Below are 25,508 nucleotides of genomic sequence, written 5' to 3'. Positions count from 1 at the left end.
TATTCTAATCATGGAAACAAAGAATCTAAAGAGAAAAAGTAATAAATCTAAATCCCCTGATATTTTTTCAAGAACATGTTCAAGAAAACCTTAAAAATTAAATATATAATAAATATTATTTCATAGCATTAATGAAAGTTTTGAAAGAATGTTGGCCCTAGAAACCCTTATCATTTGTGATATGTGAAGGAGATAAAAGCAATAAATACTCTTAGTAGTAACAATAAATTTTTTATTTTACTATGTATAATAAGATTTTTAATTACAAAACAATAAAATTAAATCAAAAATTATTTAATAGAAATTATGACGCTGGTGATATTGGAGGATTTATCTTCTCTAACTCTTTTCGAATTTCAAATAAGATGTTTGTTGACAGTGGAGTTGACTCGTGTGAGGAGGTAGGAGATTCTAATATAGTTTCATCACATTTTAGGCTATCAGTGTTTGCAGTTCGAGAATTTTCTATTGTATTAATTCTTGTTTGATTTTTTTTTTCAAAAGTAGAATTAACTTCTACTTTAATTTCCGATGAATCATTTAAATGATATCTACTCAAGTTGGGTGATTTTATTAGATTTTCACGACTTTTTGAAATACTAGGTGGTAGAGTATTTTTAAAATGTGTACTTCGTTCATTTGCATTTAATCTGAGTAAATTATTTTCTCTTACAACTGATCTAGGTGGCGGCTGCGTTGGTAGATCAGATGTAGTTTGACTTAATGAATCATTTAATTTTCTAATTTTCATAAACGGTATTACTTGTGTGGGACATGGATTGGCTGTTTTTAATGTAGTTTTTTGTGATATTACAGGCCTTCTAGGAAAAAGAACAACAGTTGGATGAGATTGACGATCCGGTCGTTTTAAAAGTCGCATGCTACTTTGTTTTTTCATAAGTTCCTTTTCTTTTATTTCATAATCTCTTTTTGTTCTTTCAAATTTTATAGTAATTTGTTTTGTATACTCATCAAATCTACTTCGTAATTCTGTGATTTCAGCTTCGCGCGACTCAGCATATTTATTAAATTTATCTTCCAAAGATATATTTTTTAAACGTTCAGCTTCATATTTTGTTTTCCAATATTCAATTGAAGCAATACTAGATGCATTATTAAATTGATTTGTTAAGCTATTAAATGCAATAGTTACCGGTACATCATCACAATGCATTTGATCTTTTTCAAAACTCGTTAAAAAATCAACAGTCATTTTTTCAATTTCACCATATTTTCTTTTTTTTGATACTTTTGCCGATTTAATTCCTGTTTTTTTTAAGGTACATGTTCCACTTGCTTTTTTTTCCCAGTCATCCGGCTTTGGTGGAATAGTTTCAAAGAAAGTGTGATATAAAACTGGTAGACCACATCGAGGCGTTTTACAGCCAAATATAAGACGGAAAAATGTCCTCCAGAAACGTTCTCCATTTTTTTGTGGATTTGCAAACAATTCATACATAATTAACATAAAAAATGATAAACTAAGTTCATCGTTAAAAACTAAAGGTTCAGAAATCTCATCGTGAGTAAATATGACAGCAGATGTACTTCCATCATAATAAAGATCATTTATTTCTGCTATCTTTGTATGTTTTAATATTTGACGTGCCTTTACAGGAAAATAATATTTTATAAAATTATAAAAACTTAATAAATCACCAATACGGTAATCTTCAATAAAATGTGTAAGATAATAATGAAGAGTTGTTGAATCTAAACTTCCACTACGGTAACATTTTGCCACTGCAATTGGAAACTAAAATATTCGTTCAAATAATAAATAATAAATTATTAACCTACTTTATTATGATCTTTAACAAGAGGATAAAGTGCCTCCATAAATTTTAAATTACCGTTTCTTTGCTCATAAACATGGACAAAAGCCAATTGAACTTTTTTAATATTTTCATCGTTCCAATTTTGTTCAAGATTAGGATCACTAAAAAATTTCCCCTATATAATGAAATAAGAAAAAGAACAGAATTAACAAAACATACCAATGCTTCTATATCACTAACAGTTGTGGAGAACCAATCAGTAGATGGTGCTAATTCCATTAATATTAAATTATAAAATATGTATTTTTTATGAGTACAATGATGGTACAATATACCGCGTTCAGAATATTAAAAAATGTGTTATTTTGGAACATTATATCTTCATATCTTTTTCCATTTTTGCTTCAGAAGTCAATATTGGAGTTGTGCTTATGTTAATAAATTACCATTTGAAAGATGTTTACTTTTAAGGAATCATTGATGAAAATTTTTATCTCAATATCACACAATAGTCCAAGGAAATGTTGAATATAAAGTTTTGATATAAGTATTAAGTATTACTGTAAACGGCTTTGAAGTCTTATAAATTTTTTAAATAGGGATTCAATTTAAAAGATTAAGAATAATGTTAGAAAATATGATAATGTACTAAGTTTATGAGTTTATTATTTATGTAAGTGTCAACTTATTTAAAAGTTAGATAGCATTACATTGAAGTTTCTTATCAATTTAATTGAATCTTTTGTTTTATCTAATATTTTAATTAAAAGGTTTTTCCAATGAAATCAAAAGAAAAGCCGTATATGTAAACAAAATATCTGTCAGAACTAAGTAAACTTTTTTATTATTTGCAATTCTAATGAATTTTTAAAAATGGATTAGCAATTGAAAGGTTTTGATAAATTCATTATTTGTAAAGTAGATTTATTTCTTATTACAACACCAATAAATAAAATCGTTTAACAATAAAAAAAATCACTCCAGTTAAGAATATATTGCTTCACCAAGGTCAAATATACATTTGAAGTACAATATACTAAAGTAGTTAGTTTTGTTTATGTATGACTTTATAAATATTAGAATATTGTCATAAATTATTAAAATATAGCAAATTTAAATTTGACTTGTAATTGATTTCAAAGTGTAAAATTGAAAAATTTTTAACATAATTTGTTTCAACAAACAAAAACTATTTTTATTGAATTATTTAATTTTTCACTAGATATATATTTTTATTTAATTTACAAAATTAGTTAATTCTATTGCATTTTAACAAGATATGATAAAAAAATTAAAAAAAAAAGTAGAAATGATTTATTGTTTATTCAGTAATGTAATTTGTAAATTAGTTTATTATGTAGTTATAAGTTTGAATTGTTCGACTTTTTATAATCTTTTTTGCATTCATTTATACTTTTTTAAATAATCTTCAATTTCATTACACATGTATTATCGTTGACTACATTAACTTTTTTACTATGTACAACAAATTTAAAAACATTTTCAAGATCTTTAAATTTTTAAACAAGACATTTTATAATGTAACTTTACATATAAATTGTTGCTATAAAAAACATAAATTCAAATATTTGATAAAAAAATTTAAGACAAAAACACTTCCCCTCTTTAAACGTCTTGAATACAACAAAATATTTCATTTTAATCAAAAATGTGTTTTAAATTAGAAAGTACGACTCTCCACAAAGTTTTTAGTTCAATCTTTTGAAGATTAAATTAAATAATTATTACAAATTTCAAATATTGGAAATTAAATTTTTTTTGCTAATTTATTGTTAAAATTTCTAATTTTTTAAGTTTTATTAATGATATTGTTTTGAAAAAAGAATTAAAATCATGGGCTCACGCTACCTTTTACGGATATGTTATGATGGATCTCGATTTACTGAGATGGCTAAAAATCCTAACAGAACTAGTGTTATAAGTACACTTGAAAAAGTAATTTCAAGTATAGCATTCAATGGCCATTCATCTGAAGTTTTTTGTTCACCAAGCAGCAGAACCGATGCCGGAGTTCATGCTCTTAATAATGCAGTTTTATTGCGGCTTCCTCAAAGCAAAGATTTGGTTTCTAATAAAGAAGAATTTTTGAATGAGTGTAATCGTTTAATTGATTCTATCAATCCTAATTCATTAAAAATATTAGATTGTCATAGAGTAGCTTTAGGATTTAGTTGTAGACAACATGTTAGTTATCGAATTTACACCTATAGGCTTGCTATAGCAAAAAATTTTGACATTTTTTATAATCGTAAAAAATTTCCATCATTAGTATGTTCAACAGAAAGAGATTATTCATGGATATTACCACCTGGTTTTAATACAGGCAAAGCTCAAGAAGCATGTAATATGTTAAAAGGCGTTCATAATATGGCGAGTTTTTTTAAACATAGTTGTAGAGATAGAAATGAAATTTTAGCTTCAGGTAATCATTTACCTAGTACAATAAAAAATATATTGCTTGCTCAAGTTGGTATTGGAAAAGCAAAAGTTTTAGACAATAATTTTTATGATTATGTTAATATTTCTATTGTTTCTAGATCTTTTGTAAGACAGCAAGTATGTTTTTTTCTTTCCATTTAATTTATTATTTTTTAGATTCGAAGAATGTTATCACTTATTGTTGAATATAGTTATGGTAAAATAAATACGTCTACTATCAAATATTTTTTGAATAATCCCAACCCATCAAATTTTTATAAATTAAAAGTTTGTGTTGCACCTCCAAATGGATTATTTTTAACAGATGTTGTTTATGATCCTCGAATGTTTACACAACCTATTCCTTATTGTATAAGTCCTTGGGATCCCCGTAAAGGTGAAGAAGAGTTAGATGATTTGATTCTGAAAGATCCTTAAAAAGAAAATTATTTAAATTTAATATATATTTTTTAAAATTTTTAGATATATTATAGTATTATATATTAGTAAATTTTTTAATATGCATATATATCAATTACACATTTTTAAGTGTTATTCTTACAGTAAGTTAACTACAAAAATGATAATTATTAGTATTTGTAAAGCTGTGGTATATTTATTTAATGATATAAAAAAAAATTTAACGTTATAAAGTAATATTGAAAGTAAAAGTTTTAAAATTACGTTATAAATGAGTATAATTTTGTCCCTGTCAGCCTCATTAGTTCAGTTGGATAGAATGTATGACTTCTAATCATAAGGTCCTCGGTTCGAGCCCGGGATGAGGCTACACAACTTTTTGCACAATGACTTGAAATTTTATATATTTTTCTTAAAAAATATATTTTAATAATTTCATAAATATTTCACTAAATAATTTTTAAATTTCATGATATTTAAATAGTTTTTCCAAAAAATATTTTTTCCAAGAAATCACGACAAAAGTTTAATTCTATATATAATTATTTATCTGTTTTATAAATCATCACAATTAAATTTTTGATATAAGTAATTATATTAATATTTTTAGCATAACAAATTTAAATTAGAATGATGATTTTAAAACTATTGTTATTCTTTTATTTTCATAATAAATAACAATTAAATTATTATTTGACAAAATATGATATATTTAAATTTAGGAAAAAAGATTTTACACAAAATTTTTAAAAATATTTTTTTAAACAAGTTAAATTTGTATAAAACATTTAAAAATTCAGGCTTAATTTTAAATTCATTAACGTTATAGAAAATTTTTGTAAATTTGAATATTGGTTATTTCAATATTTTTATTAGATTAAATATTGACTCTAATAGTATTTTTTTGAACTTTAATAAGACTTCTTAAATTTGAATATTATATATATTTTTTAAGAAAACATTATTAATTTAGTATTGTTTTTATACTTACATAACAATTTATTAAAAATAAAGTTTTTTTTTTATTTATAATCCATCTTTCTTAAGATAGAACAAAAGGCTATCAATAATTATTTTACTTTTCCTCGTCTCCAGATTGACTCCAATAGTTCTTCTTTCATATCCTTTTTTGTTTCGAAATAACTTTTCATTTTAAAGTAATTTTAAAATTAAATCTTTGTTAAAAAAAATTATTAAAAGAAATTTCCGTGATGATAATGCTGGCATTTTAAATTTAAAAAAAAATTGTGAAAAAAATTCTATTATCATATTTCTGTATTTCATTTTTAAAATTTGTTTATTTATTATTTTATATTATAAAATTGAATATATATGTATTAGTTTTTTTGATAAGTTTTTAAAACTTTTTTAAATTATCAAATTACAAATAACTTAAAACAAATATTTTATTACTTTTATTTTTAAATATTTCTAATACATAAGTTATCCTAAAAGGGATATAAAATTCAACACTTTTTTAATATTTGGAAAAATAAAAAAATAACACTATTACAATGTTTTAATATTAAATTAACTACTAAAAATACTAATATATATATATATATATTTTGGTAATTCAATCATTTCCACAAAATCTACACACTTATTAAAGACAGGGTTTATATTAAAAATAATAACATTCAAATAGATATTAAAACATATGTATATTTAATACTAGTTATCAATACAAACTATAATAAAAAAAAACTAGTTTCAATTCATCAAATTATATAACTCAAATTAAATCATTAGTAGAAGATTATCATCTTAAATATATCTTTATATGTCATTTTATATTTTCTTACATCTTTCCTTAATTACAAAAAAAAAAAGATCATTACAATGGGATTTTTAATTGTCAATAAAAGAAAGACTAAATTTAAAAAAAAAAAATTGGCAGAGATTTTGGTTATTGTTTTTCTTTAAATTTAACGTCTTGTTCCATCTTCAAAGAATACACCACCATCTAATGCACAATACTTTGGACAAATTCCCCTTTCTCCTGGAGGTCCTGGTTGACCAATTTGTCCATTTTCTCCAGGAGTTCCTGGTGTTCCCGGTGCTCCAATAGGTCCCATTGGTCCTGGTGTACCTGGTTGTCCTGGTGGTCCTGGTCTGCCTGGTTCACCATTATCACCTGGTAATCCTTGTGCTCCTGGTTCACCTGGTTCTCCAGGTTCTCCTGGTAAAACTGGTTCAGAAATTGCTGGTCTTCCTGGTTCTCCTCTTGGTCCTGGAATTCCTATAGGACCATCTTGTCCTGGTGGACCAGGTGGACCTTGTGGACCTGCATTACCAGGTGTTCCTGGTCTTCCAGGATGACCTGGTGCTCCTGGACTACCTGGATCTCCTGGAGGTCCTTGTGGACCTGGTTCTCCTGGTGGACATGGAACACATGGTGGTGGAGAAGGTTGTTCACAAATTGCTGGTGGACGTCCTGGAAAACCTGGTGCACCTGGATATCCTGGTCTTCCTGGTTTTCCTGGCTTTCCTGGTTTACCTTGTGTTCCTGGAATTCCTGGTAAACAACATCCTTCACATCCTCCTGATTGACGTTTTTGACGTTGTGTAATAGTATGATTAATAAGTTGAGACTTAACAGAGATTGGTTTAATATCATGCATTTCAAATGCTACTTCAGATATAGAATTTTTACAAGATTCCATTCCAATATGAACTCTTGCTTGTATTGAATTAACATAATTATTTACAATAGGTAATGTTATAAAAACAGTTAAAATGGCAATAAATGATAATGTAACTGAGGAGTATGCAATAAAGCGATAAGCTTTTTCTCTACTCTCAGATTCAATCATACTTTACGAAGTTGATTTTAAATATAAAAAAAAAATAAGTAATACAATAGAATAATAATAATTTTAATATAAGAATATCAATTTTTAATAATATAGTATAAAAATTTTTTGTTAGATTAACTTTTCTGAAAATAAAATTCAAATTATAAAAATTACTATAAAGAAACATATATAAAGTTTTATATGGATAATAATTAATAAAAAGAGAAGCTTTGAAGGTAACAAACAAGGCTCTTATAATAATAAAAAGGATTGTTGATAACAGCAAGTTATATAAAAATTTTTCAACCTCCATATTTCTGTATCATATATATATATATATATATATATATATTATATTTATATATATGTATATTGAATAGAAGAAGTAGAAATAATGATAAAGAAAAGAAATATTGAAGTGTGTCATCCACAAAGAACATAATTATCTGTTCACCATCCTTTTTCCGAGGACATTTATATATTGTACATAAAAATATATATATCTATATATAAAACCATCCTAAGATAAATTAAAATACAATTCATTTCCAGAAGACAAGAAATAATCAGTTAGATAAAAGTATATATCATATTTTCAATACAAAAATTCTTACATATTTGGAAAAAAAAGATTCCTGTTACATCAGAAACTTTTATACTTTACTATTCAGGCTTCTTAGTGTACATTAAAGTGAGACGAATGAATAATTTATACATATATATATTTATATATTCTATCTTTATTATCATAGAAAGTTGATTTTTATATATATATAATGTCTAATCTAAATATATGCTTTTTTTTAGAGATATTTCATTTATAATATCTTATTTTGAAGAAAAATAAAAAAAAAAGATTTTAGAATAAGGGGTTATTAATTATAAACATTAACATCACTATTTATCATTTATGACAATATAATTATAATAAACAATCAAAGTTTACTATTAAACTGGCCTTTTTAAAATACTTAAATATTTAAAAAAAATAAATAAATATATTACAGCTTTATTAGAATTGTATTTAAACATTATTAAATTTACATTAATGTAATAAAAATTGCTAATTATCAAATTATTAAAATTCCTGTCTTTTTTAATGTTTTACTATAAAATTAAATAGTTTTATATCATATATTTATTTCCCCATAAATAGCATTTATTAATTAAAAAAAAACATATAAGCTATTTTTATTAATTGTTTTATTAACATTATATTATCAATAAAATAATATGCCTAAAATGTTAACTTTTGTAAAAAAAAAAAAGTATACATATATCTTTTTGCACAAATTACTGGAACGCTTCACTATTATTTTTATAAATCTTTGAATATAATACATTTCCTCTGATTACGAAAATTGTTTCTTTATGAGTACCTATTCATTGAAAATACCATAATAATTATTTACTTTTTATTTTAATTAACAAATATTATAACAAGGTTGATTTTTTATAGGGTTTTTAATTAACTTTATAAAACATTTTTTTGGATGTTATATTATGGAAAAGATTTTTTTTTTTTAAAAAAAAAACAAAAAAACTAACAAAGTTTTAGTGTCCAATAATCGCTTTATATGTGTCCTGATATTGTACAATGTATTAAAATACTTTGGTGTTTCATAGTAAATTTGATTAATTCTATATTATTTACAAATAAAGATAAATTGATTTTTTTTACAAATAATGTTGTGCACTTCTGGCATCATTTAATATACTGGCATTACTCATCATAAATGTATTTTTTTCTATTTCACCTAATTCTTCTCCTTCTGGTAAAGTTACAACTGGATGGGCAAATGAAACTGATCCTATTGAAGCTCCAAAATTTGAAATACCTTCAATTTCATTACCTTGTTCTCTTAATTTTTGTATTCCTGTTCTCCTAGTATTTGGATTTCTTCTTCTAGATATTGTTGACATTCTCCTTACAGCTGTTGAGACTCTTCTAATAATTTCACTCATTGTCTGTGGTGGTTCTTCTTCTTTTGCCCATTCTTGTAATTCTCCTGTTCCTAGTATTAAAAATGTTAATGCAGCAAAGAAATCAATACACATAGCTAAAAGGAAACATTCTTTCCATCCAGCTGGATCATGAGCTGTTAGGTGTTCTGTAACAATATTACCTAAACCAGCTAATGCCCCAATACCATTAGATATTCCCATTAATATTGGAGCGTAACGTGGAGCAATATCAAAATGATTAACATTGAATCCTGATAATGTAAAACCACTTAAACCACATGAAAGTGTTAAAACAGCTATTGCAATAACTGGATTTTTTACAAAAGCTAAAACACATAACAATAATGCTTCACAACAAAATCCAATTGTATTAAATAACTTTCTAACGGCTGTTGTACTCATTTTTCCTGTACTTCTTAAATAATCAGATGCCTGCCCACCAAATAATACAACAATTGACAATGATAATTGTGGTAATGCAGCAAACATTCCACCATTATGAATATCCATATTAAGAACATCTTTCATATATGTTAATTGATTACCAATTAATAAAAAAAATACCCAACCACGACAAAAATTTGAAATTGTTATAGCCCAATTTGGTCCAGATAAACATATTTGTTTCCAGGGAACTGTTGTTAATGTAACTTGACCAGATGAAGCAACAGGACCAATAGAATTAATGATATATTCTCTTTCAGCTTCACTAATACGTGGATGAACTTTAGGTGATGGTGCTGATATATACATCCAACCAATAAACCATATACAACCAACTATACCATAAAAATAAAATGGTGCTGACCATGAAACATATGAAACTAAAATTGCTGATAATGGTAAACCAACCATAACACCTAAATATGCACCAGTAAATGTTGTTGTAACTAATTTTGATCTTTCTAATGGTGGAGCAAAATATCTCCAAACACCATGCATACATGGATAAGCAATACCTAATGATAATCCCTGAGCTATTTGTAATGCAACAACAATTCCATCAGTTATTGGATGATAATATAATGCAATTGGTATAGCAATATTAATAAGTGAAGCAATACTAATACTTAAACCAAAAAGAATATTTGGTGCAAATTTTGCTGCTAATAAACCACCAGGTATTTGACTAGCAGCATAACCATAAAAGAAACTAGATTCAAGGAGACCTAATTGTGAAGCTGTCCAATGAAATTCTTTTGGATGAACAACACCATAAAGATCAGTAAAATTAGAAATCATTCTTGTTTTAGCTGCGCCAAAATTACATCTAATACCAAAAGCTAGTAAAAAACCAATATTAGCCATAATAGCAATTTGCCATCTTGTCTTTTTTATAAATAACTGATCTTTAGGTTCATTATTTGATTTTAATTGTTCAATATTTTCTATTGTACCACCGGATAATACTCTAGAAACTCTTTCAGCTGTACCTCTGGCAAGTTTTTTAACAGATCTTCGTGAACTATCAATAGCAGCTTTAACTTTTGAAGCTTTGTCATGGGCCTCATAATGTGCTAGGCGATCATCAGCAGATGGTAGTACAGATACACTCATAATATTAGTATATTATATATAGAAAAAAAAAATTATTAATTTTTTTTAGTAAAAATAACACTTAAAAAAGTATGATTCTAAAATGAAATATCAGTCCTTATAAATAGTATCTAAAAACATAAAAAAAATTTATACAAATATAAATTAAAAGTAATAAAAATAATATATAAAATATTTAAGATGAAAGAATAACATTCGGGAATCCCTTTTTAAATTATATTCACCCATCGATATATCATTATACAATAATATTTATAAAGGTGAAATAGAAAAGTATAGATAACTGTTTTTGTTCATTTTATAAGAAAATATTGAGAATAATAAATCACAAATTGTTACTAGAAATATTACAAATATATATTTATAAAAATAGATCTTTAGTGAGAAGATATAAAAAAAAATAACAAGATTATTTTTATAAATAAAAAAAAAATAGAAAAAGCTTTAAACAATAATATATGTCAAGATTTCTCTGTTTTTTTTTTATTTATTTAAATGATGACAAAAAAATTTTTTTAAACTTATCTATAAATAAAAGAAAATTTTTTTTACAATAATAATAATAATATATTTAAAACACCTTCATACATATTTTTCTTGATGCATCTGGTGTAATAGACATATATTTAACATATCAGAAACTTAATCATAAGATAATTGGAAGATGTATATTACTAATTTCTTAACAAACTATAAAAAGATCAATTAATGGCCTTCCCATAAATTTATTGTAGTATGTTTATTTCTATTAAATTAATTAATTTATCATCTCTTATACAGTTTTAAAATGACTTAACATTAAATTATATATGTATTAAATAATAAATACAGTTAACAATATTATTAGAACTTTTTAAATCCTTGCAGTTAACGAATAAATATATCTTTTAACTTTTATCCATACGTGTCCTGAATTTGTTAACTTTTAAGGGTAGATAATCTTTGATATATTCATTAAGAAATTTATCATTAATAAATCAAATAATATTTATATACATATATGTATATTCTAATATATATATCTTTATATATACAAATTACTATATACTATTTTTTTAATTATAGCTAAGAGAAATTCTAAAAATAATATTTTTTTTTATTAAGATTCTTATCTATGAAATACAAAAAAATATATTTTCCCATCAATCTTTTACCATATATGAATATAACTATACACATATAAAAAGTAATAGCAAAAAGTAATAATCATTTTTAATTAACTTCTTTTAAAATAATTTAAAACAACATAACTATATGTCAGACATTATATATTTATTAAATAGATCTTAATCAACGAAAAAAAAAATTATTATTAGTAAAAATAGAATTTATTTTTACAATAACAAATATAAATATCTATTTAAAATATAAAAAAAAAGTTATTTTTGGCTAATTAATAAAAAAAAACAATTATCTTATCTTTTACTAAGTAGTGATCAAAAATCTTTATTAACTTATATACTCATACATAAAAACATTTAATTTGATAAACATTAAAAAATAAAATGATCCTATTAAAGATATGATTATATACTATAACATAACTATGAAAATAAAAATAAAATTACCTTTTGAAAAAATTTGTAATAAAATTAACATTTATTTCAACGAAAGTTGTATTAAACTCTTTAAAATTTATAAAGTATTAAATAAAAATTTATGGTTAAATAAAACTGATATTTTTGTTATTATAAATCACATTATTAGAAAAAGTAAATTATATTTAATTTGATTATCAACAAAAAAAAATACTTAGATTTAAAAGTTGCTTTAAAATTATTAGAATAAATTTAATTTGTGGTAAAAATTATATATATATGTATATATATATTGTACCTAATATGCTCATAATCAAGTTTTGTTTGAAATTTTTGTAATTTAATAAATAAAGTACAATCAAAGTAGATAATAAAACAATTATATTATGATACTTAAAGTCGTCTACTTTTTTTGGGTGTCTTTAAATAGAAAAATTTTTAAATCTGATGAAAGATATTTTTAATTGAAACTGTATCATAACATCAATCTTAATTAAAAGTTCATCATCATTGTATTTTTATTAATTAAAATGTCATGTCGATGAAATTTTATTTAACAAAATAATATTATAAGTTATCTATAAAATTAAAAATATATTAATAAAAATTTTTTTAATGATAAAATAGATAATGATAAATCTCATTAATATAAGTGTTTTGAATTTCTCACATTTTCTTACAACGAAACGTTCCTTTGCCGCTGATTATGCTTGGTGGCATATGTACCAACTATGTGAGAACACTTGATATTTTTACCTATCACATACTTTTTTATACTTTTTTTTTTGAAACTTTTTTTTCAATGTATTATTATTTTAACTGGTTTAGTTTTAAAGGAATAGTACTATTATTTATTTTTACTACTTTAAATCATTCTGTTAAAAGTATTATTTTAAATGGTTAGTCATTAAACACTTTTTTATTATAACTTATTTAATTAACATTTTTATAGAGTTAACAGAAAAGCCACATCTACATAATGTTATTGAAGCTGGAAAATTTACAATTTATGTTCATACATTAAATGAATCACCATTTTCGTATGCTTTAGGTGATGTTTATGTACATTTAAATGTTCCTAGAGATAAGTATACAATTTTTATTGGTGAAAGTTATGATGAAATAAGGAAACAATATGTGGATCATACAAATAATTTAATAGACTTTCAAAGTTTTCTTAAAAGAAATTCTAATTTTACCGGTCTTCCTTTAACAAAAAAATCTTATATTGGTATTCTTAGCGATGTAAATTATAGTATCAAGGCTATCCATTTGAGGTACAACTTTTATAGATTTGTAGCATTTTTTGTTGGAATTTTTTTATTTTACAAAGCAAGGGATATTGTTAAGACGGAGACATTTTTTTATTCAACTGGTATTGCAACAGGATTATTTATTTCAATATTTGTAGTAGTATTTATTATGTATCGTTTTATGCCTAAAAAAACCTCAGCAACAGTTATGTATTTTGGTGGATGGGGTTTTGTGTCATTTGTTTTATCAATTTTCTGGGATGAAATCAAATCCATGATTTATAATAACTTTTTGTATTTTCAATTTTATGTCGGAATTGTTGTTATATTAGTTTTAGCAATATTTTATAAAAATGGTCCACCACAAAATGTAAGGACTATTAATTTAATTCAATGGAGCTTTCAACTTATATCATTATTATTGGTATTTTTTTCCTCTCAATTACTATCTTTTTCAATTACAATTTTGATAATACTTTTGATTTTAAATTTTTTGCTTTCACCGGCAAAAGTTATTGCTGGAAAATTAAATGTGACAAGGAAAAAATTGTTTCCAAGTCCTATAAAACCAAGACAATTTTTAACTATGGAAGAATATGATAAAGAAGGTGAAGATTATACCAGGCAAGAGTTGGAAAAACTAAGAAAATTTTGTTCCAGTCCAGAAGCTGATGCATGGAGAATAGTTAGTAGGATAAAGGAATCCAAGAAATTGGCAGAATTTGTACATGATGATGAAGATCCTGTTACATATATTGGTTTCAGAGAGGATGACTTTGACACTGATAGTAGTGATGATTTCAGTGATGAATTTGTACAGGAACAAATAGAATTATTAAAGACTAGTTTAAAAAAGAAAGCAGCTAAAAAACAAAAGTATCCATATAGAAGATATAATAATGATGTTGAGGATGATATCTAATATAATTAGGACTTAAAAAATTTTTTTTATTGATATTCAAATTTTTTTAATATTTAAATTAATAAAATTTCTAAACCAACAATAATTTTTTTATTACTTTTACACTTTTGATGAAAACATTAAACTTAAAAAATGTAAATAAAACAGGCAAAAAAAAAAAAATGTATTTAGAAACAAATACAATAATTGGTGCTAACAATATGGTAAAAAAATAATGTTTTTTTAATTTTTTTTGTTTTTATTGTAAAATTTAAAAAATTAACTACTTATAAATGTGTTTAGTAACTTGTTTTAGAATTCATGGCTCTTAAAATTTTTAACACGCTTAAAATATACTACCTTTTAATAAAATAATTTTTAAATTCATAAAAAAATCTAAATTTTAAAAAACAATTTGATTTTTATTAATTAAATACGATCAAATTTACTTTGTAATTTTAAAAAATTAAGTTTAAAATATATAAATTATCTAAAAAATTTTTTCTTTTAATTAAATTTTGTTAAACAAATTATTTAAAAATGGATCGAATCAGTTATTACAACGTCGCTACATTCCTAAAAATGTCAATTTCTTTCGGATTTTGTAAAATTGTTAAATCTGAAATTAATAGAAATAGATGAATCAAATTTTGAAAACAAAAAATATCACAGAGGTCAAAGAATAGATAACCCATGGATACTCCCATAGTAAGAGAAAAAGGATTCACTAAATCAAATATCAACCGATGTTAGTAACAAAATGGTAGATCCATATAATATTGATGATAGAAATTAAGTAAATATTTTTTATTTAATTGGATATTTGGTAGAAAGATTTTTTTATTTTGTATTTATTGTACCATAAATTATTTAATTTATGTATAATAGTATGTTTACTTTATTACAAATATAAAATTATATATTTCAAGAAAATTGTTCATTAAAAATATGTTGTATATTAAATACATTCAATGGTTCTTTAAGAACGGATATTTGCATTTTTTTTAATTCATAAGTATTGTTATTTTACAAAGCATTTGTTTTTAAATTTTGTGTTTGTTGATTTTGGATATGTGGAGGTAATCGTGCAGTCTGAACTGATGAAGCGTTTGATTGTACTGCATTTGATGATATTTCTGGATTTTCATTTTTTTTTTCAGAAGCAGCAGTATTTATATCCAAATCTTTAATTGAAATAGCTGTTATTGCTCCGGTTGATGATGTTGTAGATACTGAAGAATCCTTGCTATCATTCTTAGTATTTGTTGGTGACTCTGCTGTGTTGATGGATGCTGTACTTGATAAATCTTGTTTTGGTTTTTTATTAGAAATATTATCATTTACATTTTTAGTTTTATTTATAACATCTCCATTTATGGAAGATTTTTCATTTATTGAGATTGCTGTATTTGCTGAGGAAGTTGGAGCACTGTTGAAAACAGAATCTTGTTTTTCTTTTTGGGTTAAATCTAGTTGAGATTTACCTATTTCATTTTTAATATTAGATGATGTAGCTAATTTAGAAGGACTACCATTCGTATCTTTTAATTTAGCTGTTCCATTTTTTCTACGTTTTTTTTCTTCATTTAGTACAAGTTTAGCTATTTTTCTATTTAATCTTGGAGAAATTGGTTTGATAACACATTTGCTTGTATTAGCAGGAATAGCTGGAGCATTTGTAACTACAGAATTTGGTATTGTTGTAGGAGTTTTGGATTCAGTACTTCCCATTGTTGTTGTTGTTGTTTTTGTTGTACCACTTCCAGTTGTAACATGACTTTGTTGTTTAGATGATCTATCATATGAAGTATAAAAGGAATCAGTTGTAGGAGTAAGGCTACTATCCATATTGTTTTTATCATATATTCTGTCTTTTACTCTATCAATATTATCATATATGTGAGAATTCGTTGTTCTTTCTGGAGATAAGATATCCTTATATTCAAAAAAATTATTTCTATAATTTGAAGAACTATTTTTAAGACTATATCCATCAGTAGGAATATTGGTATTAGTACGCTCTTGAGAACTAAACAATGAATTTTTTGTATTTTTAAGATTTTCCAATATTTTAACAATTTTTGTTGCTAAAACACTTCCCTGTACAATTAAATTAGCGTTTGTACATAATTTGTCCCTAATTTCATTCTTATTTTTACCAATATACTTTTCACGACAACATTTTCCAAATTTTTTAAAACATTTCTCTTTTTTACTTTTGATTTTTTTTGATGATAATGACATTACAGAAGCATCAATTATTGTCTTATCATAGAAACCAATTTCAAATGACATTATAAAAGCCTCACCAGGCTTTAACTTTTTAATTTTTCCTGAACATTCAGTGATTTTTTGTTCAATTGACATTTTAAATAATAAAAAAATTTAGTAAATTTTTGTTGTTTGTTGCTTTTATAATTATTTTATACATGTCTTAATTTGAATTTATAATAATTTTAAACATTTGATTATTGTTTAAATGTTAAGGAGATCAAAAAAAATATGTATTCAAAAATCTGATCTTATTTAGAATGTTTGAAAAAAATTGGAATAATATTATTCTTGTTTAGTATTGTTATAGTATTTTTTTGGAAATTAATTTTATGATTCGAAATTTGTTTAAAAAAGAAAGTTATTTAAAAAGTGTTATTGAGTTACAGTAAGTAAAATTGTTTTACACAAAAATAAATAAAAAAAATGATAATTTATTTTATAGAAAATATTCATTATGCACTGAATCATTAGAGAATACAAAAATAACATCTAAGATAGTAAATTTACCTTCTAAAATTTCAAAAGATGATACGAATTTAGTCTATAATTATCGAGACATTAAATCAAAAAATTACAACTTGTCTAAACAAAAAAAATGGAATCCAAATTATGTCTTTTCAGATGTACAAACAAATATCAAAGATAAAAATTATATATATAGTGAATATTTTTTAAACAATTTTTTATTTCCTTTAGAAAATGGTGATAAAAAATTAATAAATGTGATAAGGAATGACGTGAAGAAGATGAATCTTTTAATATCATTATGTGGGAAAGTTATGAATCGTGTAGATAATAAGAATAGGAATATATATTTGGATAGATTATGGAATGTATTTGAAGCAAATAATTTTAAATTTACCTTAGAATCAATTAATACAAAATTAAGGGTATGGGAAGAAAACGGTAAATCATTTGATGTAAAAGAAATGTTAGTGGATTTGGAGACTAAAAAAAAGTTAATTCCTGATAGAGAATTCATGAATCATATGATTTATCAATTAGCCAAAGATGGTATGAAAAATGAGTTAGATAATTTTAAATCTAAATTAATTAAAAGAAATTTGTATTCTGATAAAGAATATACATTAGCTATGATAAGATGTTTATCAGTTAAAAAAGAGAATTCAAATTGTGATAATCTAATAACAACTTTTATTGAAAAATATGATGAAGATAATAAATATGAAGCATTGTCTCAAGCAATTCTTGGATCTTCACAACAGGCAGATTTATCACGAATATATTCACTAATAAGAAGAGCAATTGTTTTAACAGAAAAAGTAAATTATGGAATGTATAACAGAATATGCTTAAAACATGATGTTATTATGGATGTAATTTGGAATCTTGAAGTAATGTCTTCACCTACAAATAAAAATGAAATCCAAATTTTAATAGAAGATCTTTTGAATGATATAGAAAAAGAAGCGGGTTATAATAAATTATTAATGAGAGAATGTGAAAGACATATTAATGAAAGGCATTATAATACAGCTGTAAAATTTATTAATCAACTATTTATTGGTTTTACAAAAATAAACAATTATAATGTTGACAATTCAATTGAACATTTAATACAAAGAATACTAGAAAGTATGATAAAAAATCGTATTGATAGGGAAGAAATTAAATTTATTGCAAATAATTTGGCTATTTCCACTAATGATATAACTAATATTTTTCATAATTTAGCATCATGTATATTGAAATTTGAAGATCACAATAGTCATGAAAAATATGATATGCTTTTATACTTCATTAACGAAATTGATTCTTCTCGAGTGAGTCATCATCTCATCTATCCTATTTTAGAAAGTGAAAATGATTTTTTAAAAAGATTATCTTTTATAAAGATGTGGAAAGATATAGGATATTATGACTTAACAAAATTAGATTTCAATTTAATTTATCAATACATACTAAAACCAATAATTAAACAAACATCAAATGAAAAATCTCCTAAAAATGATTTTGGAAATTTGCAAGATATGGAAGAAACATTGACTAAATATAATATTCCAGAATATGTAATATTTAATTGGATATTGAATTTAAAGAATTATTTAAATAAAGAAAAAAAACAATATGTAGATAATATTTCAATTTCAACATTAAATAATTGGTTAGAAAAAAATAAAAGAAAAAAGTATATTCCAAAAACAACAAATAATGTGACAAGAAGTATACTAGAAGATTATATTAAAAATCAGGATTTTACAAATATTCATAAAATAATGATCGAAAAGAGTATATATAAAACTATAAATATTCATCCTTATATTAATAAAATTCTTGAAATATATTTACAATATGGTTGTTGGGACGAAATATTATTATTCCTCACAAATATTTCAAATAATATTACATTTTCTAATAATGAAGAAGAAATGTTAAGTACGGAGCAAATATTTAGAATCTTATATAAATTCACCGAAAATATGAAAGACATAGACGATTTGATAAGAGTAACATCTTATATTAAAATGAAATTTCTGAATACTTGTTTTGTTGACAAAAATATTAATAATATATTAGAAGAATTTCAAAATTTAATACTTAAAGTTTTGGATCTTGAAAATAAAGAGAAATTTACAGAAAACCATATTGACGATGTTCAGATGTTAATGAAAATATTATGTAATCATTTTCTATCTTCTTCATTAAAGAAAAAAATAAGAGATAGAGAAAAAATAACTCCATATCTTATGCATGAAATTTTAAATCGTTTAAATTGGAATAAGGCTGTAGAAGTTTTTCTTAAATTTCAAAGTAGAATGTATTGGTCAAATGGTTTAATAATATTGTTAAGTTATAGCTTAGAAAACTCTAATGATTTGATTCAACAAGATTATTTAGAATCAGAAGCTAAAAAGTATATGCCTGAAAGTCAGTTTAATTGTTTTCAAATGGCTGCATTAGCTAAGTCAAAAGAAATTGATGTAGCAAAAAAAGAAATTACTTATATGTTTAATTGTATTGAGAGTAATGACATTATTAATGTTTTTCAACTAATAGGAAAATTATCTTTTACCTTAAATACAAATGTGTGGCGAAGAAATTTCTTAGATCTATGTTTAAATTATAATTTTGTTAAAAATAAAAAAATTGTTTTGAATTTTTTTGGCAAAAAAAGGATACGAAAACTTAAAATATAGTTAAGTTAAACAATTACAAATAAATTTTTCTTTTAAAAAATATTTCATTAAAAAATTGTGATTTATTTGAAAGCGTGAAATGTGATAAATTTAATATCTACTTAATTTTAATCATTGTAATAATATAATATAGTATTATAAGTATATTTTGCACAATAAGATAATAACTATTTTAATTATTTCAAACTAAGATAAAAAAAACAACTTTTTTTAGAATTTGAAAAAGAAACTATAATCATTCGATAGCCCTTGAAATGGGATGAATTTTGAATATAATCAACAATATTCTAAAATTAATATTTCATGAGTTATAAGCTGCCAAAGTTGAGGGCGAAAATGGGGAATATTTTTATGTAAATTTCGACTTCTATGATACAATGAGGTATTTTACAAATAAACTGTTGTTTCTAGATCAAGTTTTTATGATAAATTCATTAAGCCTATTCACATCTTGATAGGACTTATAAAAATAAAGTTATGATAAGAAATATATTCAAAAAAAAATTTAAACAATTTAGTGATAACTCAAGTTTGTGAAGTCACAGAAACATGAACCTTGATGCGCTGTGCTTCTTTCTTAATTTAAGATGTACCGTACGTTGAAAACATTTTTTTATTTTCAATGGTTCTTGAGATATGAAACTTGGTACTTTTTCGCGCGCAATCCATTGTCACCATTTTTTTATATCTCTAAAGTGGTTAAAGATATAAAAAAATTTTGAAGGTAGACCTCACTTGAAAACTCATTTGAAGACGATTGCAAAAATCTGATTTTATTTATCATGATTTTGAAGCAAGATATGATCAAAGGCGGAAATTTTTCTAAAATATTCATTGTTCCCGACTTTTCAGTATCTCAGCAAATAATGACCCTATGAAGATGGGACTAGATTCATTCGATTTCTTATCAAAAGTTATTCTAGATTAATAATTTTCATAGCTATAACTTTATTATTTATGGAGATATAAAAATTGGCTGAAAAGTTTCTAGATTTTGATTTTACCTCTAAAAATGTGACCAAAAATGGACAACTTTTTTTGGAATTTAAAAATGCCACTATAGTCATTCGATAGCCCTTGAAATGGGATGAATTTTGAATATAATCAACAATATTCAAAAATTGAAACTTCAGGAGTTATAAGGATTCAAAGTTGAGGGCGAAAATGGAGAATATTTTTATGTAAATTTCGACTTCTATGATACAATGAGATATTTTAAAAATTAACAGATGATTCTAGATTAATTTTTTACGAGAAATTCATTAAGCCTATTCACATCTTCATAGGACTTCTAAAAATGAAGTTATGATAAGAAATATATTTTAAAAAAAGTTTTAAGAATCCTGTAATAACTCAAGTTTATGAGGTCACAAAACTATGAAATTTGATGCGCTGTGCTTCTTTCTTAATTTAAGATGTACCGTACGTTGAAAACATTTTTTTATTTTCAATGGTTCTTGAGATATGAAACTTGGTACTTTTTCGCGCGCAATCCATTGTCACCATTTTTTTATATCTCTAAAGTGGTTAAAGATATAAAAAAATTTTGAAGGTAGACCCCATTTGAAAACTCAATTGAAGACGATTGCAGAAATCTGATTGCATTTATCATGATTTTGAAGCAAGATATGACCAAAGGCGGAAATTTTTCTAAAATATTCATTATACCCGACTTTTCAGTATCTCAGCAAATAATTACCTTATGAAGATGGGACTAGTTTCATTTGATTTCTAATCAAAAGTTGATCTAGATGAATAATTTTCATAGCTATAACGTTATTATTTTCAGAGATATAAAAATTGGCTGAAAATTTTGTAGATTTTTTATTTTACCTCTAAAAATGTGAACAAGGAAAAACAACTTTTTTTGAATTTGCCACTATAATTATTCGATAGCCCTTGAAACGGGATGAATTTTGAAATTAATTAACTGTAGATAATTTATTATTTTATTAATTTAGCAAAGTAGTAGTTATAAACTTTATTCAAAATATAACAACAAAGAATTACTAGATAGTAAACTAAATTACCAAAAATCTTCTTCAATAACACATTTATAATAATTCCATTTTTTTACATCATTAAAAAAAATACATCTTTGATTGGTATCTTGAATTTTTTTTGTGAATTTTTCAGTGTAACTTTCGATTAGTTGTTCATATTTTGACATATGCTTTTCATCATATAAAGTAAATCTTTTTTTGATTCCAAATAACTCAACTGTATCAGGAACTTTTAAAGGAAGATCCTGATGGCATATTAAAATTTTTAAATTACCAAGAGGCATAAGACAATTAATGTCATTTAATATTACACGATTTGTTCTTAGTATTGTTATATTTGGTAAACATTTATTAATTACTTTTACTACTTTTTCATTCAACATTGGAACAAGAACTAATTCTAATTTTTGTATGGTTGTTGGCATCAATGAAATAAGATATTTAAAATTAGTAAGAAATTTCTTAATATTTATATTCTTATTCTTATTTAAAAAATCACTAAAGTATAATTTAAGTTTTGTCAATTTGGTAATATTTTTGATTGATAAATGATTCTTTTTACATCTCTCTTCTACATTGATGTTTTTTGTTAAATTGAAAAATAAAAATTCAAGTTGTAGTGATTCAAGATTTGTAAAAACTTGTAAATTTCTCATAATGTTTATGAAATATCTAGAATTTCTAACTCCAATTGTAAGTGAAGTTATATATTTATTTATTGATAAATAACTAAACACACGTGGTGTATAATTAATGTTATTTGTTCCATCAATAGTTTCAAGAACATGATTAAGATTACATTTTAATTTTATCTTGTATTTTCCAATAATCTTTGTTGTCAAATCAATTAATTTAATCATATTATCATATTCACATGGAGCAAATGTCAATATTAATGTTGCTTCTTTTTTTTTAGATAAATCATTAAAAACATGTTCCAGAACACTTGTATTTTTGAGAAGACGTTTATAATAGTGACTAAAAAATATACAACCAATTTCAAGTTCATGAAGATTAGAAAATCCTTCAAACATATTAGATTCCAATTGATTATACTCATTAGTTTTATGTGCCATAAAAACACTATCAGTAATTTTTATACGTTCAATATTTGGATGTTTAAGTTTGCTTAAAACATAAAGAATTATTGAATGATGATAAGAAAAATCTATTAAAATATCTAAAAATTTTGTATTTTCACGTAACTGACAGTTTAAATTTATTTCATTAAATATTTTAGCGACAAATAATTTACGTTCACTCTCTAAATATCCTTCTATCCAATTACTGTAAAAAATCATTGTACAATTTGATCTAAGAAATCTTTCACCATAAAAATTAATAAAATTTTCTTCCTCTCTATAAAATCTTCTGTCTCTTTCAATATTTATATTTTCAATTTTGATAACATTTAAACCATCTGAAGTTCCTTCTTTAACTCTAATATTAATACTTTGAAAGTCATGATAAAATGACATTTCTTTTGTAATTTTTTGCCAATAAATAATTGAATCTATATCTCGGGATGTTTTAGCTAAACTTTCAAAATCATTATAAGATGGAATCATTTTAAAAAGTTTTTTTCTTATTAAATCACAACTAATTAAATATAAAAGAAAAGATTCGTCACTCCAATTCATATTTATATTTTGTTTCTAAAATAAAAATAATAAATAAAAATTAATAAAAATTGAAAAAAAATATATAATAATATATAATTTTATGTAATGAGGATTTTAATCAAATATGATAATATATAGGTATGATATAATAAAAATGATGTTTGGTATAATATTTTTTTTTTGCAAAATTTATTGTTTCCCTTGGGCCGTTACAAGATTTATATTTTATAAGGACATAATATTTTACTAAATAACTAAATTTTTAAATTCTAAAATAAAAATTATCACATGGTTAATGGTATGAAATAATAAAATATAATGTATATTTTATTAACAATACAAAAGACTTTTTTATAAAAAAACATAAACATGTATATAATTTATGTATAATTTAAAAAAAAAATATTTTATTAGCATAATAAATAACGTTTTAAAGTATCAAATTTATATACACATTAGTTATAAAAAAAAATATCATAAAATATTTTATAATTTATATTCAAAAGAAACATTATATATTTTTAATATATTTATTGAAATTTATTAATAAGAAGACTACTATATAATAATTAATACAACAGGTAGATTAATTTTCAAAATTAAATATAACTTTAAAAATATATAATTTTTATAATTTATTTAAAAAATTATATGAAATGGTTAAAAATTTTGTATAATTAGTAAAAAATGGCAACAAACATTTTATATTTTAAATTTTTTGTAATAAAAATAATATATTATTCTGAATTTTATTAAAAATATTGTATAATATATCGGAAGAATTTCAATTTTAATGGTAAATATAATTATTGAAACAATTTTAATTAATATTAATTTGAACAAATGTAAAAAATAATCTATATTAACTTTTTTGTATTACACTTTATAATCTTTATATGACTTGGCTAATCTTTAAGCAAAAAAAAATATTTTATAAAATTTTTAAATATATATAAAATTAAAGTAAAAATTTTATAAATTGTTGTAACTAAAAAAGAAATAATATTTCAATTGGTTATATTATTTTATTGAATGTTTTACCTTTTTTCTTAACTGCTAATAATAGTTATTATATATTTTTTCTTTAAATGTTATAATATTTTTAAAAAGAATAATATGGAAAAATTAATTCACCATTGTATATCTGTTAAAATCAAAGATCCTCCTATTTGACATTTAAAAAAAAGAGTAAGGAAATAACCAATTATACATATGAAAATGTAAATGCTAAATAACTAAAGTATAAATATGCAGCTTATAATTAAGATAGTTAATACTCTTAATGACTACTAAACATTAAATACATATTTTCATTACATTTTTTTATATTAATCTAGAATGACATATTTTAGGATTTAAAATTATTAAATTATAATGAGAAATGTAAAAAATTACATCATTATATTCATTTGAAAATATGAGAACTTTTGTTAGATTGAGTATTAAATAAATTACCAACATAAAATGTATCTTTTTTTTGTGATAAAATTTATTTTAAAAAAGGAAAAAAATATAATATTTCAAAAATGTAAAAAATAAAAATTATAATTTTGTTATATTTGATAGGTATATTTAATATCTAATAGTTTTATATATCATGAATAAGCTTATTTATTACAAATACAATACAAAAAAAAAACTTATAATTTAAACTTTTAAGATGTGTAAAAAAGTTAAAACTTCAATAATATAAAATAGCATTAAATATATATAAAAATTTTTTATATTAAAAGAAAGTACCTCAGTTTAAGGCTAAGTTGTTTTTAAGAATTTAATAGTAACTTTGCTAATTCATTACTATG

At 23.1% G+C, this 25,508-nt stretch overlaps 8 protein-coding genes across 8 annotated transcripts; 3 read left to right on the top strand and 5 right to left on the bottom strand.

Moving 5' to 3' along the window:
* Positions 1 to 304: 304 nt before the first annotated feature.
* SRAE_2000159200 (Hypothetical protein) lies at positions 305 to 2,057 on the bottom strand (the record flags this gene model as incomplete). Its single annotated transcript, XM_024652561.1, has 3 exons — positions 305 to 1,756; positions 1,801 to 1,953; positions 1,998 to 2,057. 3 exons carry the CDS (start codon positions 2,055 to 2,057, stop codon positions 305 to 307), a joined length of 1,665 nt encoding a protein of 554 aa, XP_024506126.1.
* Positions 2,058 to 3,632: 1,575 nt separating this feature from the next.
* SRAE_2000159100 (tRNA pseudouridine synthase-like 1) lies at positions 3,633 to 4,655 on the top strand (the record flags this gene model as incomplete). Its single annotated transcript, XM_024652560.1, has 4 exons — positions 3,633 to 3,894; positions 3,943 to 4,221; positions 4,267 to 4,355; positions 4,395 to 4,655. 4 exons carry the CDS (start codon positions 3,633 to 3,635, stop codon positions 4,653 to 4,655), a joined length of 891 nt encoding a protein of 296 aa, XP_024506125.1.
* Positions 4,656 to 6,565: 1,910 nt separating this feature from the next.
* Positions 6,566 to 7,453, bottom strand: SRAE_2000159000 (Collagen alpha-5(IV) chain; the record flags this gene model as incomplete). Its single annotated transcript, XM_024652559.1, has 1 exon — positions 6,566 to 7,453. The coding sequence occupies one exon, from the start codon at positions 7,451 to 7,453 to the stop codon at positions 6,566 to 6,568; it is 888 nt and encodes a 295-aa protein (XP_024506124.1).
* A 1,659-nt stretch (positions 7,454 to 9,112) lies between these two features.
* Positions 9,113 to 10,957, bottom strand: SRAE_2000158900 (Vesicular glutamate transporter; the record flags this gene model as incomplete). The annotated part of the gene is made up of 1 exon (XM_024652558.1): positions 9,113 to 10,957. The coding sequence occupies one exon, from the start codon at positions 10,955 to 10,957 to the stop codon at positions 9,113 to 9,115; it is 1,845 nt and encodes a 614-aa protein (XP_024506123.1).
* Positions 10,958 to 13,297: 2,340 nt separating this feature from the next.
* Positions 13,298 to 14,670, top strand: SRAE_2000158800 (Transmembrane protein 194 family-containing protein; the record flags this gene model as incomplete). Its single annotated transcript, XM_024652557.1, has 2 exons — positions 13,298 to 13,394; positions 13,448 to 14,670. The coding sequence occupies 2 exons, from the start codon at positions 13,298 to 13,300 to the stop codon at positions 14,668 to 14,670; spliced, it is 1,320 nt and encodes a 439-aa protein (XP_024506122.1).
* A 1,005-nt stretch (positions 14,671 to 15,675) lies between these two features.
* On the bottom strand, positions 15,676 to 17,016 carry SRAE_2000158700 (Hypothetical protein; the record flags this gene model as incomplete). The annotated part of the gene is made up of 1 exon (XM_024652556.1): positions 15,676 to 17,016. The coding sequence occupies one exon, from the start codon at positions 17,014 to 17,016 to the stop codon at positions 15,676 to 15,678; it is 1,341 nt and encodes a 446-aa protein (XP_024506121.1).
* A 236-nt stretch (positions 17,017 to 17,252) lies between these two features.
* On the top strand, positions 17,253 to 20,081 carry SRAE_2000158600 (Hypothetical protein; the record flags this gene model as incomplete). Its single annotated transcript, XM_024652555.1, has 5 exons — positions 17,253 to 17,308; positions 17,366 to 17,420; positions 17,464 to 17,503; positions 17,701 to 18,519; positions 18,619 to 20,081. 5 exons carry the CDS (start codon positions 17,253 to 17,255, stop codon positions 20,079 to 20,081), a joined length of 2,433 nt encoding a protein of 810 aa, XP_024506120.1.
* A 2,026-nt stretch (positions 20,082 to 22,107) lies between these two features.
* On the bottom strand, positions 22,108 to 23,652 carry SRAE_2000158500 (Hypothetical protein; the record flags this gene model as incomplete). Its single annotated transcript, XM_024652554.1, has 1 exon — positions 22,108 to 23,652. One exon carries the CDS (start codon positions 23,650 to 23,652, stop codon positions 22,108 to 22,110), a length of 1,545 nt encoding a protein of 514 aa, XP_024506119.1.
* Positions 23,653 to 25,508: the final 1,856 nt, after the last annotated feature.

This window comes from Strongyloides ratti (assembly GCF_001040885.1).
Source record: "Strongyloides ratti genome assembly S_ratti_ED321, chromosome : 2".
NCBI classification, from domain to species: domain Eukaryota; kingdom Metazoa; phylum Nematoda; class Chromadorea; order Rhabditida; family Strongyloididae; genus Strongyloides; species Strongyloides ratti.
The sequence above is the reverse complement of the archived record's forward strand: the minus strand, read 5'-3'. Positions and strand labels throughout refer to the sequence as shown.